Source organism: Ascaphus truei, chromosome 2 (genome assembly GCF_040206685.1).
Source record: "Ascaphus truei isolate aAscTru1 chromosome 2, aAscTru1.hap1, whole genome shotgun sequence".
NCBI classification, from domain to species: Eukaryota; Metazoa; Chordata; class Amphibia; order Anura; family Ascaphidae; genus Ascaphus; species Ascaphus truei.
In genome coordinates, this window is record NC_134484.1 from 277559081 (window position 1) to 277576167 (window position 17087).

General features: G+C 41.2%; 1 protein-coding gene across 11 annotated transcripts in view; it reads right to left on the bottom strand.

The window, feature by feature from the left end:
- Nucleotides 1-17087, bottom strand: part of ARPP21 (cAMP regulated phosphoprotein 21) — a 296095-nt gene that overhangs the window by 76483 nt on the left and 202525 nt on the right. For all 11 annotated transcript variants that reach the window (XM_075586268.1, XM_075586270.1, XM_075586272.1 and 8 more), the window contains 2 exons: nt 11715-11969; nt 2746-2872 (listed from right to left, as the gene is read on the bottom strand). In XM_075586268.1, the coding sequence (XP_075442383.1) occupies nt 2746-2872; nt 11715-11969 (382 nt within the window). The remainder of the gene's footprint in view (nt 1-2745; nt 2873-11714; nt 11970-17087) is intronic.

The window sequence follows — 17087 nt, forward strand, 5'->3', positions numbered from 1 at the left end:
CATGGTCTGTGCACTACAACTTTGAGACTTTGAACACATTCCTTATTTTGAACAAACTAATAACTTGATTGTACAGAATTTTATGAAACATGATAGGCGTGTACATGAGATGCAAGCTTCGCATGTAAAATCTCTGTTCATTTTCAGCATTCGGCAACAGCATGCATAAAACTGTAGCAGCTGCATCAAAAGTATATTTTGCAGTGTCATAAAATACAGCAGGAGGTAGTAACGAAGTGCAATTTCAGGTTCCATATGCTTTAGTGACTTCAGGAACAGCAACAAGGCATCATCAGCTATGCAGCAGCCCATGAAATAGGGGAATGGGGGACTTTTCATATTGCAGCACACTGGACTGAACATTTGTGTGAACTACAACTACCATGACTATCTATTTGAAATAGCAACACAGGAAGTGAGTTCAGACAGTGCGAGCCTGAGTCAGGTGATGCCAATCATGAACCTTCTGGAAAAGCAGCTGAAAAAGCAGAACAATATGAAAAAGAAAGTTCAGATACCATGGCCGTGTTCATCACCTAATTTCTGTGATTTATAAGTGCCCAAAAGTTTACACCATATTAAAACTTGAGCAGTACTTTGTGCCAACCATGATTGATCCTCAGTTTAAGCCAAACATGTCTACTTTATTTCCACCAGTCACAAATGTAAACACCTGCATAGAGCTCCTTGTTTCCAAGGTGTCAGCTCCAATGCCACATCGTGTAGCTCTTTGTCCTTCAGCTTCTCCTACTGAAACTGCCATATCTCATGCACAGTACTGGTGCGAATCAGCAACAAGCAAGAAAAAAATAAAATATACAATAACACTAATGTAACATATAAGAAGACGATATTTGGTCATGATTAAAAGACATTCCCACAAATCCTGCTGCTAAGACTTAAACATCCTGAGTTTGTAGAATGGTTGAAGAATATTTCAATGATAACAGAGAATTCACAACAGGGCCAACCTATTTTTATACTGGGAGAAAAACAGTTATATCTGGGGCCCTTGATATGGGCTGGCTATAGTTTACATAAGCCGCATGCCTTCTGAAAGAATATTTAGCTCTGCTGGCAGCATTGTAAGTGACCGTTGCAGGAGGCTCATGCAAAAGAAATTTGAGAAGCAGGTATTCATTAAAATGAACTTGCATGCTTGATGAACATCGCTGCAGACTCCACTGGGGATGGGCTTATGTTACAGTAGGTCACGATAATGCTAGCAGCAATGATGAGCAAGATGGGGAAGATGAACCTTAATACATGAAACAGGACTGTGCCCCTTGTTGTTCATTGGTACCAATAATTATTCACAATACTCACTTTTATTATTATTATTATTATTTGTTTTATTTGTTAAACATATTATTATTATTGTAATTATTTTTGCTAAATAGTTTATAAATAACACATATTTAAATGGGAAGAAAAAACACCTGACATTGATTTCTTTAATCAAATTCACATTTCCCCGTAAACCAAAAATCGAAAACAAATTACAGGCAAATCCAAAACACATTTTCAAGTGAACATCTCTACTAGAAATTAGTTATTTACAAAGGCATCCTGATGGTTTTATTGAGGTTGCATTACTGAACAGGTAAAAAAAAAAGTCGGTCATTTTTTCGGAGCGACATGGAACAGTAAGAAAAGAGACCGGTTCACTGTGAGACCTGCTACTCACTCTCTTACAGTGTAACGGCCCCCCTTCCAGCTGCACATGACTGTAGTGAGGAAAGGCTACCATTGCGACCTGTCTCTAGTCAATCTCATCGCCTGCTGTGTTTGTGAAATCGTAAATAAAAGAAGGATCTTAAATCTTAAACTGAACAAAAGAAAATCAGCAGTATATCACTTAGTTTCTGCTGAGCCATTCAGACTCACAAAGCAGAGGGAATTCTGATGTTTAGAACCTCCACTGTTTGTCCTTTTACTGCTATTTCAACAGAGGGAAACATTTTTTATTTTTCTCAACACCCTTATCATACTTTTCAAATCCAGCAGAACACAGAGTGAGGAATAGCATTTGTGCATGTGGTTTTACAAAGCACAAACAAATGTTTTTAGTTTATTATTCCCCTTGAAGCTTAATATGAAGTTTCAGCTGTGATGTAGAATACCAAAGTACATTATTAAACTTTCATTGATGGAAAAACCTTTCAAAGCAAATGTTGATGTGGTTTAAGTGGATAACAACTTCTCAGGGTACAATAATGTGTAAATGCAATTTTTATTTTAGAGATTGTACTGGGCTGTTTTAATGCACAGCTTTAAAATGCAGAATGAAATGGACTAAAGTCATCATGCAATATTAATTGTATTAATATTAATACAATTTCAATCCAGACTACAACTAGATGTATTAATATTAAATAAAATACCAGCTCAGAAATGCTGGTCAGCATTAGATTATTATTTGATAACTCATTAAAACACAATGTTTAACCATGTGAAATAAAAATGAACAATGGAATCAAAATACTTTAAACATTAAACATGTCATTTAAATAATGTAATCTAAAAAATAATAACATAAATATATAGTAAAAGTGGAAATGTACTACCTTAGTATATCATTCCTAGAAAGATTTCATGAAGAACAGATTTGTTTTAAAACTAAAAGTAGTTGTGAAAAATGTATGTACCATACCCCTGTGATTCATGCTTTGGCAATACTGAAATGTTCTTTCATCATGCCCTTAGAGCTTATTTGATTTGGTATTATACAGTAGATGTAAATACCTGGTTGCTGTGGAGTCTGGGGCATCTGTGGACTTCTCTGTGCATTGAACTGAATTGAGGCAATAGGTCTGTACTGCTGATTTGCTGAGGTAGGGTACTGTCCAGGTGTGTAATAATACACAGGCATCTGTGCAAAGCAAAAATAGCAACACTTTAATCGTAGATTTAAAAAAAAAACAATAATAATATATCAGATTAGATTTATTTTGTTAGAAGAAAAGAGCACAGCACCAAGAATGAAGAAATATACAATTACATTATATTATATATTATATATTATAATATATCATTTATTTTTATTTTTTTCTAACACGCTACTACCCAAGAATAATATATTAGTGTTGTGTATAAATATAAAACGGTGCTGTGATGCCTTAAAATAACGTCTGCTGCATCTGTATGACTAAATAAGCACCTAATGAGTTTTTTCAATAGGAATATCAAGAAATTCCAAGTCAGGAATTAGTTAGTTTTTGCCAAAAATGCACTCAATGAGTTCTACAACAATACAACAATGATATATATATATATATATATATAATATATATTTATATATATATATATAATCAAAAAATAAATAGATGATACCGTTCTGTGGCTAACGAAATGCTTTTATTTGTGCGAGCTTTCAAGATACACTGATCTCTTCTTCCGGCGATGTTACAATGAATGAAGCAAGGATAACTTAAAAACAGTGTCTCTTGGAATGTTATCTGTGCTTGTCCTTCCCCCGGTGTGGATGTGTTTTATGGCTAGAGGTGTCAAAGGGTAACTGAAAGCAAGTGAAGAAAGAGTGTGTATGTGTATCAGTGTGAATAAAAATGAATGGAGAGCCCACAGTATAAACAGTGCTCTACACAAGGTGTGTGTGGAGTGAGAGGGATATAAATGGTGTGGGTGGGTGTGGAAATGTGAGAGTTTGTAGCACAACTAAAAGTGTGTGTGGATACTATGTGGTCCCTATTGGTGTATATGGATGGAAAAATAAGGAGTATTAGTATGTGTGAGAGACAGCTGTGTGTGCATACATATAGCACAGTATGTACAGACATGGCCTTTAGCGCTCATGGGAAGAGAGTTCGCTAGTGTCAGTAATGACTCATAAAATTTCGATCTCTGTTTAGGCCACTGCTAAGTGTCCCGAACAGTTGCATAAATTTGTATTCATGCAACCATCTCTCTTTCGGGGTTTTAAGATTACCTTTGAGTATGGCAACCCTCAGATCGTTCATCTTATGGCCAGAGTCAGAGAAATGTTCGCCAACCGGACTGTCTCTTGTTCCGTGTGTGATGCTGTGGCGATGCAGGTTCATTCTCTTGTTTAGCCCCTGTCCTGTCTCACCTATGTAGTAGCAGCCCCCTGGGCATTTCATGCACATGATGAGGTACACGACATTGCTGGAGGAACAGGTGAACCCTCCTCTGATTTTGTATTCCCGATTCTTGTGTGGTATTTGTATTGTGTCCGCTGTGTAGAGCATTGCGCAGGTTTTGCATCTTGGGTCCTGGCATGGTTTTGTCCCGCATTCAGTTGTACTGCTGAATACTTTACTCCTCACCATAATATTCTTGAGATTATGGGGTTGTCTGTATGATAATAAGGGTGCTTCAGGGAAGACCTGTTGCAGTCTTGTATCTTCCTGAAGGATGGGTTGTAGTTTCCTGGCGATCTTGCGTAGGGCTCCTAGGTGTGGGTTATATGTGACCACCAAAGGAACCCTGTCGCTTGTCTCCTTCTGTTTGTATTCAAGGAGATCACTTCTTGGTATTCTGGTGGCTTTGTGAATTTGCTGGTCTACAATTCTGTGGTTATATCCACGGTTTATAAAGTCTGATCTCAAGGCTTTAATCCGCTGGTCTCTGTCTGCTGTGTCGGAGCATATCCGGTTGTATCGTATGGCTTGACTGTAGATGGTTGCATGTTTGGTGTGTGTCGGGTGGAAGCTGTTGTCCCTCAAATAGCTGGCTCTGTCTGTAGGTTTGCGGTATACAGAAGTCTGTAGTTGGTTGTTCTTTATAGTAATGGTGGTGTCTAGAAAATGTACTTCATCCGGGGAATGGGTGAGTTTGAGGTTGATGGTCGAGTGGAAAGTATTGAAGTTGTCATAGAACTGTAGGAGGTCCTGTTCGCCAGAGGTCCAAATCAGGAGGATGTCATCGATGTAGCGAAGGTATGTAAGGGGTTTCAAGTGACAGGTGGACAGAAAGTCACTTTCCAGTTTTGCGCAGAACAGATTGGCATACTGTGGCGCCATTCGAGTACCCATAGCGGTCCCGGTTGTCTGGAGGTATGTGTCATTTCAAAATGTGAAGTAGTTATGGGTCAGAATAAATTCAATGCATTTAGTCACTGTCTCTGTGAGTGGCTCCTGCGATCCCAGAAAGTATCTGCAGGCTGAAATCCCATCCTCGTGGGGGATGTTTGTATAAAGTGACTCTACATCCATAGTTGCTAGTAGTGTTCCTGTAGGGAGGGGGCCAATGGCATTAAGTTTGTTTAGCAGGTCGGTGGTATCCTGGATATAGCTGGGTGTGTTCCTGACAAGTGGTTTTAGAATGCCCTCCACCCAGCCAGAAATATTCACGGTAAGTGTGCCAGATCCAGAGATAATAGGGCGCCCAGGGTTACCCTCTTTGTGAATTTTAGGGAGCATGTAGAATGTGCCAGGTTTTGGGTTAGCTGGTATCAGGTCCAGAATTTGTTCTCTTGTGCGGATCGGGAGTGTTTTAATGATCCTGTTGAGTTCTCGCATGTATTTTTTAGTTGGATCCTCCTGCAGTTGGGTGTAATACTTTGAATCAGAGAGTTGCCTGTGTGCTTCCCGCAGGTAGTCTGTGGTGTTCATTATGACCACTGCTCCTCCCTTGTCCGCAGGTTTGATTGTTATGTTGTGGTTGGCCTTTAGCGATTCTATGGCTCTCCTCTCTATCAGTGTCAGATTATATGTTTGTTTCCTTACTTTGTCCAGGATGGTGGTTTTGGCGCTGTGTCTGAAGCTTTCAATGTACCGGTCCAATGTGGGGTTGCGCCCAGTTTGTGGGAGCCAGTTGGATTTTTGCTTCTCCCTGCTCATGTGCAGCGGCTCTACTTCTGCAGTGTTGGCACAATCTTGGTTGTGTCTGTCATGGAAGAACTCCTTAAGACGCAGCCTTCTGAAGTATTCTTCTAGGTCACAGCACAGCTCAATCTTGTCCATAGGCTTGGTAGGGCAGAATGTGAGACCCTTTGATAATACTGAGGACTCTGCTTGATTAGGTGTGTAATCTGAGAGGTTAACAGTGCAGTCCTGCTCTTGGTGACTGTCAATGTTTGTATTATTAGTTGTTGTGCTGGCTGCTGCAGAGTATCTCATTCTCAGTCACCAAGACAATTTGCCTGTTGCCCTGAAAACCTAGTCTGGTGGTTTCGCTTGAAGACTTAAATTGAGTACCCCAGTTATATCAAGGGTGAAAACACCTTTTCCATTGTAGCCCCCTTTCCCTATGCCTAAGGGAACTATGCGGGCAACTACGCATGCTGCTGTACCCATTTGCTCACAGGAGGCCTAAGCCTCCACCTCTGGGAGCCTGGGTTGAGCTCTTTCTCCTTGCGTGCAACACCTCCACCTATGAGGGATCCCAGCGTTGGCAGGATAACCCCTCACAGGAACCCATACCAAGTAAAGAATAATACACCACACAATGTATATAACAAATGGTTTACTTTATACACATACTAACTGTGACGGGAGCTTTGTGACAGGCTATAAATAATACACCACCAAAAATATAACTGGGTTGAACTGGACGAGGCTTAGATATGATAAAATATAATTTATTCCTTGAAAAAGGTGAACACACGAGATATACAAATAACAGACAAAATATGACACTTACTTAAAGGTTAGGACAAGAAAGCCATCAGGATACAGGATGGGCCATTTCTTCCATAATTCAGGTTGACATCACAGCAATACATGAAGATCATACATGAAGACATTTGAGTAAGGGTTGACTCTGGTTTAAATACCATTTCAAACCCATCTCTTAACCCTAGATGTTGAGTTGGCTAGAAAAAATCTCTTTGAAGCAGATTTTGGCTTCCATTGTAAGTGTGAAGTATCACACTTAAAAACACTCAGTTCCTTGGTTCCTGCCCCCAGTATAAACAATTAGGGCAGTTACCTTTTGATCACTTGCCTATGCTAATTCTTGCAGGATGCTCTCCCTGCCCTATTAGCATAGCAGATGGGGGTCTGCATTTTCAGAGCAGATCCAAAATCCCATATACACTGTAAATAACTTCATAACTTCAGTTCAGTAGTACTTACTGGCACAAGAGACATATTAATACATTCCATCACGCATGACGCTCCCAATGAGACTAAATATTACTGTGTAATACTAAAATTAAGAGAGATATTAATATCTGTCTCTTAGGACCGGCTAAACATCAGGTGTCTGTAATCCTTATGTGCGAATCTGTCCCACGAATACACATATGTAGCTTTTAGCACGTTCAGCCGAGGACATCTCATAATATTCTTATATTTAATAAGGTCACTCATTCTGTAGCCCCACTCCTAAATCAGGGGTGTCGGGCAGGATACTATGGTTTGTAAGTGTGAGTTATAACACTCACAAACCACTCCAGCTTCCTGCAAACAGATAGAGTGGCTGAGCCCTTGATCAGGGGTCTGCTTCCTAAACATTCGGTAGCTCTATTGACCATTTGTATTTAGTAGGCAGGCATCTTTGAGGGTAACTTAAACAAAGGGCTATAATCACTATTCCACTATTAACCCTTGCCCTCCTGGATGGATCCCAGTGTTTGTGTGGTGCAGACACGGGAACAGAAACAATACATTTTTACAAGGGAATACACATTTGGATACTGAAGCAAGGTAAAAAAAACACATTGCTAGACCTCAGTCCAGTTAACCCCTTGATTCCCAGGTGAGAGTAGAGGGGGGGGGGGGCAAATGGGATGTAACCCCTTTAATCCCGGGCCAAATCCCCTCTCTCTTGACACTAACACATATAATACCAACAATAACTGTACCCACAGTATACACCCAATGATCCAACACGTGGTAGTTCCGCCAAAGTAGTGAGGGTGCTATGGCACCAATACCCCTGGTGCCCTGTCCCAGCAATTCCAACCCGTATGAGGTTGCGCTAGTGTTCCACCGCAGTCCAAGCCTCCGGTCAACCATCGACTACAGCAGTCAGACCGGAAGCCGTAGACTGACTCCTGGCTATCTTCGTTCCTCTTGGGGATATCGGAGAGGTGTGATAGTTCAGCCAGCAAAGGTACCTCAGGTGCGGCTCCTGGACTGAAAGCCACCATTGGTATTGGTAGGTCTGGGTATATCAATGGGCAACCCGTGCACAGTGCTTCCGGAAAATGCAGGGCCTGGGGCTAACGATGACTACGCTCCATTGGTAGGTAGGATACCACTTGTGGCCTAGTGACCGGGCTCTGGCTAAACCAGGAAACCGCCTTAAAGAGGTGCATACTTGATGTGGGGGTGTGGCGGCTGGGACGTCCCCCACAGCGACCATGTGGCGTGGAGATTCTTGGAACTGCACAGACCACTGACAGGCCTCTTGTTTGGAGAGTATGAGCATGGTTCCCTAAATTTGGTTCTGCAATCTCGAGCATCACAGGTCTGAATCTTTGCAGCGCCTTCAAATGTAGCCCCCATTCCCTATGCCTAAGGGAACTACGTGGGCAACTACGCATGCTGCTGTACCTGTTTGCTCACAGGAGACCTAAGCCTCCACCTCTGGGAGCCAGGAGTGAGCTCTTTCTCCTTGCGTGCGAGGTAAGGGGCGGGACTCGGCTACACCATCTTAAACAGGGGTGTGCTGGTTACATTACTGGTCTTTAATACATTAACTAGTGGATTCACTTCCTACCTAGGCTACTTACAAACCAAAAGTGGCTTTGTCCATTTGAGCCTTTCCATAGCATAATTGAAATTAACATTAATGCATCAATGGCAAAGTAATTTGTTACTTTCTATTTTCCAAACGTATCAGCACTAAAATGATTATTTTTTATACAGAAATTACAGTACTTACAGATAATACTGCAGTACTTTACAAGGTTAATAATGGAGTTACAATAGAAGAGCATAGTATATTGTTGTAAGCGTGAATATAGCCCTAACATCATTACACTTAGACATTCCAAAGTGTCATTGCAAATATTGGATTAATATGTTTCTTGTGCTAGATATAGATTTGTAGTTATAGATTATTTTTTAATTCTAGTTTTTGTAAATGTTAATATAAAAAAACAAAGATAAATAAATTGTATTTGATACGCACACAAGTCAACAGAATGATTTATGTAAAAGTCAATCAACTAGCTAATAAAAAACAGAAGCATATATTTTCTACAAATTTTACAATGCACCATTTAATGCTGGCTCATTGCACAAGAGAATTATTTTTGGCTGACATCACAAAAGGATAAGGATGTAATAAAAGCTTATTCATAGCATTTCCACAGCAGGAATCCATCATTTTGAAATATGCCCATAGTTCTCTGGAAATAATTTCATTTCCGATGATTAATGGCAGAGGTTGATCATGCAAGAAAGAATCACTGTGACTAGTGAGTTATACGACGCATATTGTTTGTGTCCAAAATGTAATCATATACAGTATACTAGCATTTACTGTACATAATGCAAGACGCATGTATCAAAGACTCCAAGATGCAAAACTGGGGCAAAATTAGGGCAAAAAAACCCTAAAAATGGATGAATTTATCCATGAAAAATATTTCCATGAAAACAGAGGACTTTACTGTATGAAACATGTTATGCTATTGTTGATTTCACAATCACATTGTCCTGATTGATTGTAATAATCCCCATATATCAGCAGTGTTCTCTACGTGGTTCTTATCAGTAGTTGAGCTTGGCTATTAGGAGCCTTTCTCTTGCTATTCTGGCTCACTATATTGAGACATTTTATCTCTGACCTCTTTGTACTAAGAGCAAACTGCCCATGGAGTATCCTTTTATTGTGACTTTTTTTAGTTCATTTATCAAAAAGGGCCCATACAGTTTTTTTTATCTTTTAAATCTGTCACTGAAATGTTTCCGTGTTTCAAAACCAGCATATGTGAGACTAAACCACTATACTGCAGTAGAGAAAACTACAACAAAAAATTGAGAAATGACAAACCCAAACAGGGAAAGAGTCAGAGATCGAAAATGGTCTAAAGTTTTACAATAACTGGGTAAAAACTAAAGACAAGGTGGGCTAATGATTCCAATCCTATGTCTATTTCTATGTACAATAATACATTAAAGGCTCTTACATTGTTGAAGGTGTAAGCTGAGATACTTGCAAGTCAGTGAAAGATGTCATGAAAAAGGTTATTACAGAAACAGCAGGGAAACTAACTCTTCATTGTCTTCCTGGTTCCTGCTGTGAAGACATATTTTAATGCCTTCATTATGGAACATTAGGACAAGTAAAAAACTTTAATTAAAGAGAGAACAAGAGCTCTACTTTGAAAATCATGAAGAATTAATCCTGCAATATCCGTAGCACCAGTTCATAGAAAGGATTATCGTCTCTTCATATCATTAGCATTGTTAGGTGGTTACAGTTAAACAATGTGTTTTGAAAAACAGTTTTATCACTCAGAATATTAATTGTAATAAATAATGGAGGTAAAACAGAATTATATATTTGATATAAAAAGTATATCAATAGTTAGGGATTACAACACAAAGCCTGTTGAGCCCCTTAAATGTCCTTAGAACATTGACAAACGTCTCCTTCCTCCCCCCTCTGCCCTGCAGCTGAGGGGGCTCTGATTCAATTCCTAATGGCTGCATTTGCTCCTCAGAACACCAAGATCAAAAGGTGAAATGAGTTATAATAATAATAGAAAAATTATAAAAGGATTTATTTTTTAAAAAAGTGTAGAGAGTCCTTTCTTTCCTCTCCCTTGCTCTGTCCCACCAATCACCCCTGCAAGTGAGAGAAGGGACCCACCGATGTAAAATGTATGATGTTGTTAACCCCTCCAGCCAAAGGGCTTAACTGTTTTGGCCACAGAGAATGGAGCACCCACAAGGAGGTTCCTGTCTCTATGCCACATAGTCTTCCTCTCACCCTTGCCTTTTTGGTTCCAGAGACAGATGGGTGGAGCTCAGTGAAAGGGGAATGGCTTTGCTCCGCTTAGTATCCCAGGAAAATTGGAACCCAGATGGGTTTGGAGATCAGCCAAGGTGAGTGCTCTTCCATCTCCTGGTGCCACAGAACAGCTGAGCTCCAAGAGCGGAGAGGATAACAACTATAAAATAGTGCAGAGGAGAGTCAATTATCACCCCTCTAATCCCCATTGACCCCAAACCTCCTGTCAAAATGTACCTCTTACACACATACAGAAATGCAAAACATTATTTTATTTAAGTTATCTACCATATTTTGGAAAACAATGGGTGATCACTTCTCCTGTGAGAGTTTAAAAAAATCCATTTGGGAGCAATTTGCCCATAAACAGAGGAGAATCAATTTTGTTCTGTATCCATTTTTACCAGTGGCAAATGTATGAAGCTCATTAATTTTGCGACTTACATTTGGCACAGGTCTCAGGAGCAGAGTTTAAGCCACTTTGGACCTGTCAGATTTGACACAATGAAAAAGTAAAACTGGACAAGCTTTAGGCACAAATCCAGATACATCTTCATTATAATATACACGTAGTGCTGACCACCTCCAACCCTAACTCCTACAGTATAACCACTTCCCAAAATGCTCACTGCCACAAAAGAAGCAAAATTGGAGACAAGCACATTGGTACATTGGAGCAAAGTGATGCAGAGTGAAAATGACACAATTTGTGCCTGGTTTTAGTTAATCTTCACCCTGTTTCACATTGCAATATTTCAACAATCCACACAGTGAATATAAATGACAATTCAAAATGTATGCACCTCGGGAAAAAGTGATCCTACCTGTGCAGGTGATTGTTGTATATATCCCTGTGGTGTTGCAGGCTGCAGTACTTGTTGTGACACTGATTGACCTGAGCCTGTGAAACTTCCAGGCGGAATTTGTTGATTGGAGGATGCTATAACAAAGCTTGGCTGCTGGGATGGCTGTGTTAGAATGGCTGATGGAAAGACTGGGTTTGAGGTCGACTCGGGTGTTTCTCCTGATGACTGACGACTCAAGTTCATCTGATTGAACTGGGTTGTTATCTCATCTCTCTGCAAGGCAATTCAATTAAGCAAAACATATTAAAAGGGAGATTTCATAAAATGTTTCCGCCAAATAAAAGATTATTGATTAAAAACACCATAGGTGTTATTCATTAAACTGTGATATTGCCGTTCAGGGCATTACTGCACAGAAACTCCCTTTGTGTATACTATTGATTTCTAAACATTTTAAGTGAACATATGACCTGTATTTTGCTTTTGGCTATTCTCAAAAACATTTTAAGTTTAAAAGAATACATATGCTGTGAATAATAAACATATGTGGCTACTACTATATGCTGAAAATGAATATATTGTATTAAACACAATAATATTACAGGCGTATTTCTGATTGAACAGTGCTAAAACAATCAAGATAATAAAACCTTATTAATATAAAATTTCAGATGCAAGACAAATTCAATGTAACATAACTGATGGCTTACAGAGACAATAAGTGGTACATCTTTAGTTTAATTTGTTTTAAAACAATACCTGTTTATTTTTTTCATCAATTTACATTTTTACTTTTATACTTGTGTAATATGTTTAAAAAAAAAAAAAAAACTGGAGGCGCATGCACCGTGCTGGAGTGAATGGCCGCTTAGAGCTTTAGCTCCTGTGAGGCGTCTGGAGACGTCTCCTCACCTCAAACCTGCTGCTGTGTCAGACACTCAGGAAGCGCAGTCTCGCAGCCCCGCTACGAGCGCAGATCTTGCGCCTCGGGAAGCGCAGTCTCGCGGTCCCGCTACACGCACGTGGATCTTGCATGGTCTCTCTGCCTGCCCGCGGGTTCTGGCCCCGCCTCCTGCTCAGGTTGCGCTCGTCCAGACTCCCCTCTGAGGCACGCCCGGTCTCCGCCCCCGCCCTGCTGATGGACAAGACTGGCGTGGGACTGTCTTGTGCACTGGACTCAGCCCCCTGACTTCCATGATGCGCGCGGGTCAGTGCGCGCTCAGTCCCGCCTCTCTTCCTGATCAGGCTGCATCATAGGGCACACCTGTGTGCACCAGCAGCCTATAGGATTCGGTTTCCTGGTTCCGCCCTGGCTTACCATTGGAGGATCTCCCTTTACATGCCTTCTTGTTTCTGACTCTCATTGCTGAGCATAGTCTAGCATGATGCCGTGCCTTGCTGCATTCTGTTCCTGTGACCTTGCTTGCCTTGCCTGTTAACCTGTTGTTGCCTGATCCTGCTTCTCTCATTGGACTCCGCAACTATCCTCTCCTGATTCGGCTAGAAACGACCATTCTCCTGGCTCCAGTCCAGACCTTGGCTAAGTACTCCGAAGATCCGCTACTCTCCTATCCTGAACCTGGCTACATACCCCGACGATCCGCTACTCTCCAATCCTGAACTTGGCTACGCACCCCGACGATCCGCAACTCTCCTCTCCAGATTTGGCAAGTACACTCAACTACTCTAACATCTATAATCCTGACCTAGCTTGCACGACCAATCTACATCCTAGGTGCGCCCGTGTGGCTGTGGGTTGGCGTTACTCAATTCCCTACCTCAGCACTGCGGTCGCACTTCATTTGTGGTGAGCTACGTGTTACAGCTCTGCCAAGTTCTGGGCATTAAAGCATGATCTAACTAAACAATATCTATAAATATCTGACCGAAAGATGTGAGCCATCTACTAAAATATCAGATATGGCCCTGAAGCAAACAAAAAAGAAAACCCTGACTAATTTAAGGTTTTATTTTAAACAACAAGAAAATGTGCACCTATCGCAGCCCTCGGACATCCAACAAAGTGTAGGCTCCAAATCGGACCAAGAATCAGAAGAAGAGACAATGAGCCAGCACTCCACTGAGAGAGACATCCAGAATCTACAGTATATGTGAGTTTAGAAACCTTACTCCAATCAGTGTTGAAAAACATGATAAAGACCTGACATTGCTTGATGAGAGGACGGACATTTTAGAAAAGAAGCTAGATGAGACAATTGTATCCATAAACAAAAACAAAAAACTCACCACACATCTTCAGGTGCAGTTGGCAGACATCAACGATCGCCAAAAAGATGCATAGAATATGGATATAAGGAAAAATCTCTGACTAAGAGGGTTCCCTGAGTCAATAATAGAACCGGAAGATTTTGTCTTAAAATGGCTGTGATAATCCGTTTTCAATATTTTAAAATTAAAGAAGTATTTTAGCAAGCGGCTAGGGGAATGGGCGAACTATCCCATGAGAATATCCCCATACATGTCTTTCAAGACCTAGCTCTGGCAACGCTTACCAGACACAGGACTCTAAACCCAATTTTCTCGGTGTTGAGAGATAATGGAGTCCATTATCAATGGGCCTTCCCATTTCACCTCCTGGAGAAAGGAACCACATTTACCTTAAAGGAACCGGCAGAGGGTGGTGGCTGCCTTCACCGCATGGGTCTTGGGCCTGCCACACCACAGCCTGTGCCACATGAGGGTGTGAACCTCCATCCATCGTGGAAGTTGAATAAGTCTGCACGTGGAACCCATAGACAAGCTGCGGTTTAAGCGGATCCAGACAAAACCTAAGGACACCGATCTCACTACAGGCTAGAGAGAATCTGACTCTGGGAATATCCTCCCCCCCCCCCTCCCTGGTGCAATTATCTTCCTGATGTCAAGGCTCCCTTGCAGGTCCTTAGAATGGGGGGGGGGGTTCATCCTCTCCCACCTCACCATGCTGGTCTGATTGCCCACTCTACATGCCACATTGGCCCTTACCAGGGCTGGTGGATGTAGGATTAGATGTAGGATTAAATTTGTGGCTGTCTGGAGAGGGGGCTGGACTCTTTTGGGCCTGTTTTCTGACATTAGACCCTAATGAGCTGCTGTCCTCAGAGAGGACACCGGTAGTGGAGTGTCAACTCTACGGAGGTGGGACATGGGGGGATTGGAGAAACAATCTCACGTCAGCCGGGCCCATAGTCTTGGTGCACAGACATGGTCTGCAGACACCATAGCTGATCCTAATGACAGCGCAACTCAACTCATAAGGGTTACTGTAAGGATTAGCCTCAGGAGGCTTAAGAATTGTAAATGCAATCTTATACCCAACTGTTCTGCCCCACTGCTATGGATTGATTAATGTTCTGATATTCTGAGAAGCCTTTATATATAAGCACTTTGTTTTTCAGTTACACGTGTTTTGAATGTCCAAGGCCTACACTGGCGACACACTTTATTCGAGCTCGGCTAGTCCCACGAATTCGGGTATACCCGGGTGTATTGAGGTTTGTGACTGTTTTCTGCCCGAGTGCATTGAGGTATTTTTCAGGCAGGGATTGAAGCATTTTATTCCCGCTGGCTGCAATACTGCACAGTATATATATATATATACTGCATTACAATTCATGAATTTATGCCATCTGGTAGACACGCGAAGCATTGCAGCCTATTAAATCCTAATCATTATCATTTAACAGATCAGCCGCCCGTCAGCCAGGCATGAACCCAGGCTGGGAAGGCAAACGCAACGGGGCTTGTCAGAGGTGAGGAGCGGCGCATTCCAGGTATCTGCCAGGTACATACTGGGTATTTGCTCGAATAAAGTGTGTCGTTGCAGTATGTTGAAGCTTTCTGATTTCAGTCCGTGGAGACAAAAATGAGTGCAGCTTTGCCAGCAGATACTCATGCTCACTTTAGTGGCGGCTTATAGAAGGAAAAACAAGAAGAGACTTGGATATAGATGGCTCAACCTTGAAATACTTTTATAATATATATATATATATATATATATATATATATATATATATATATATATATATATATATATTTTTTTTTTTTAAAGGGGGGTGGGTAGAGCCTCTCCCCTCTTTTGGTGTATTGTATCATTAAAATGTTTAAATGTTAGAAAAGACTGATAATGTTAAATGTGATAGATGTAGTATCAATGAATTAAATTGTGACCCTCGGTTTCGGTCCAAGCTTGGGCCGGTGCACTTAAGCAGTTGCAATGCGCTTCCCCCGGGCAGGCACGCATCAGCATGTGCTGCCCAACTCAACCCTTGATTCCCCTTTCCAATTTTCCCCCTTCCCTATGTGCACTGGGCCTGGAATGCCCATAGTGTTCTCCCCCCCATCCTCCACCCCCTTCTTCCCTTATAAGGGCAATGCTAGGTTTAATCCTACCGTTGAGGAACAAAACACCTTGCACAGCTAAACATACATGAATCCCCATCTTAATATATTCCATGCTTCCATTCTCCAAAATGTCTCTGACAATCATTTCACACAATGTCAAAAGCTTTAATAGTCCATGTAAAAGTTGAGTAGCGTTATCTGACTATAAGAAACTGAAAGGGGATGTATTACAATTACAAGAGACACTTTGGAAACCCAAGCACCTCAATATTCACTCAAACAATATAGACAGTCTTTCTTCTCATCTGCACAGAACAAAAAAAAAGAATGTTGCTATTTTACTACACAACCAAGTACCATTAATAGTAGATAAGATAAAGAGATAAAGGAAGGGAGGTTTTTGATCCAGGTTGGTACCATATATGTGCAGGTCCTCACAATAGCAAATGTTTATGGACCAAATAATTCTAGCTCCAAATTCCTGACTACATTTTGTCACACACTGGGGAGCTTGGCAAAAGGCAATATTATTCTTGGGGGAGACTTTAATTTAGCTCTCAGCCCATCATTAGATACTGTAAATCTAAGTGGATCAGAGGAAGTGAGGGCTCTATCGGCTGGCCTAAGTCTACTCTAATTATCTGATTTATGGAAAGACCTACACCCAATAACGGAAGTATTTCTCCCACCCTCACCAAATGTATTCTCTAATTGGTTATATTTTTGTGTCAGTTAGACTCTCCCTATCTCTCATGCCAAAATACACACTATAACCTGGTCAGACCATGTGCCAGTGGAACTGAGATGCTCCCACTTAAATGTTAAATCCCAGGGGGCCCACTGGAAACGAATCAATGCTGAAGATCCAAGAGATTTGTTCTGAAATAGGAGACAAACTATTGTTCTTTTTCCAAAACAATGAGGGTAGCCTGTCCTTCCACGCAACCCTTTGGGAGGCTCATAAAGCTGCTCTACAGGGTAGACTGATACAGATGGAACATGATTTACCTTCACCCTGCCCTGCAAGTGGAGTGGGCGGACCGCAGC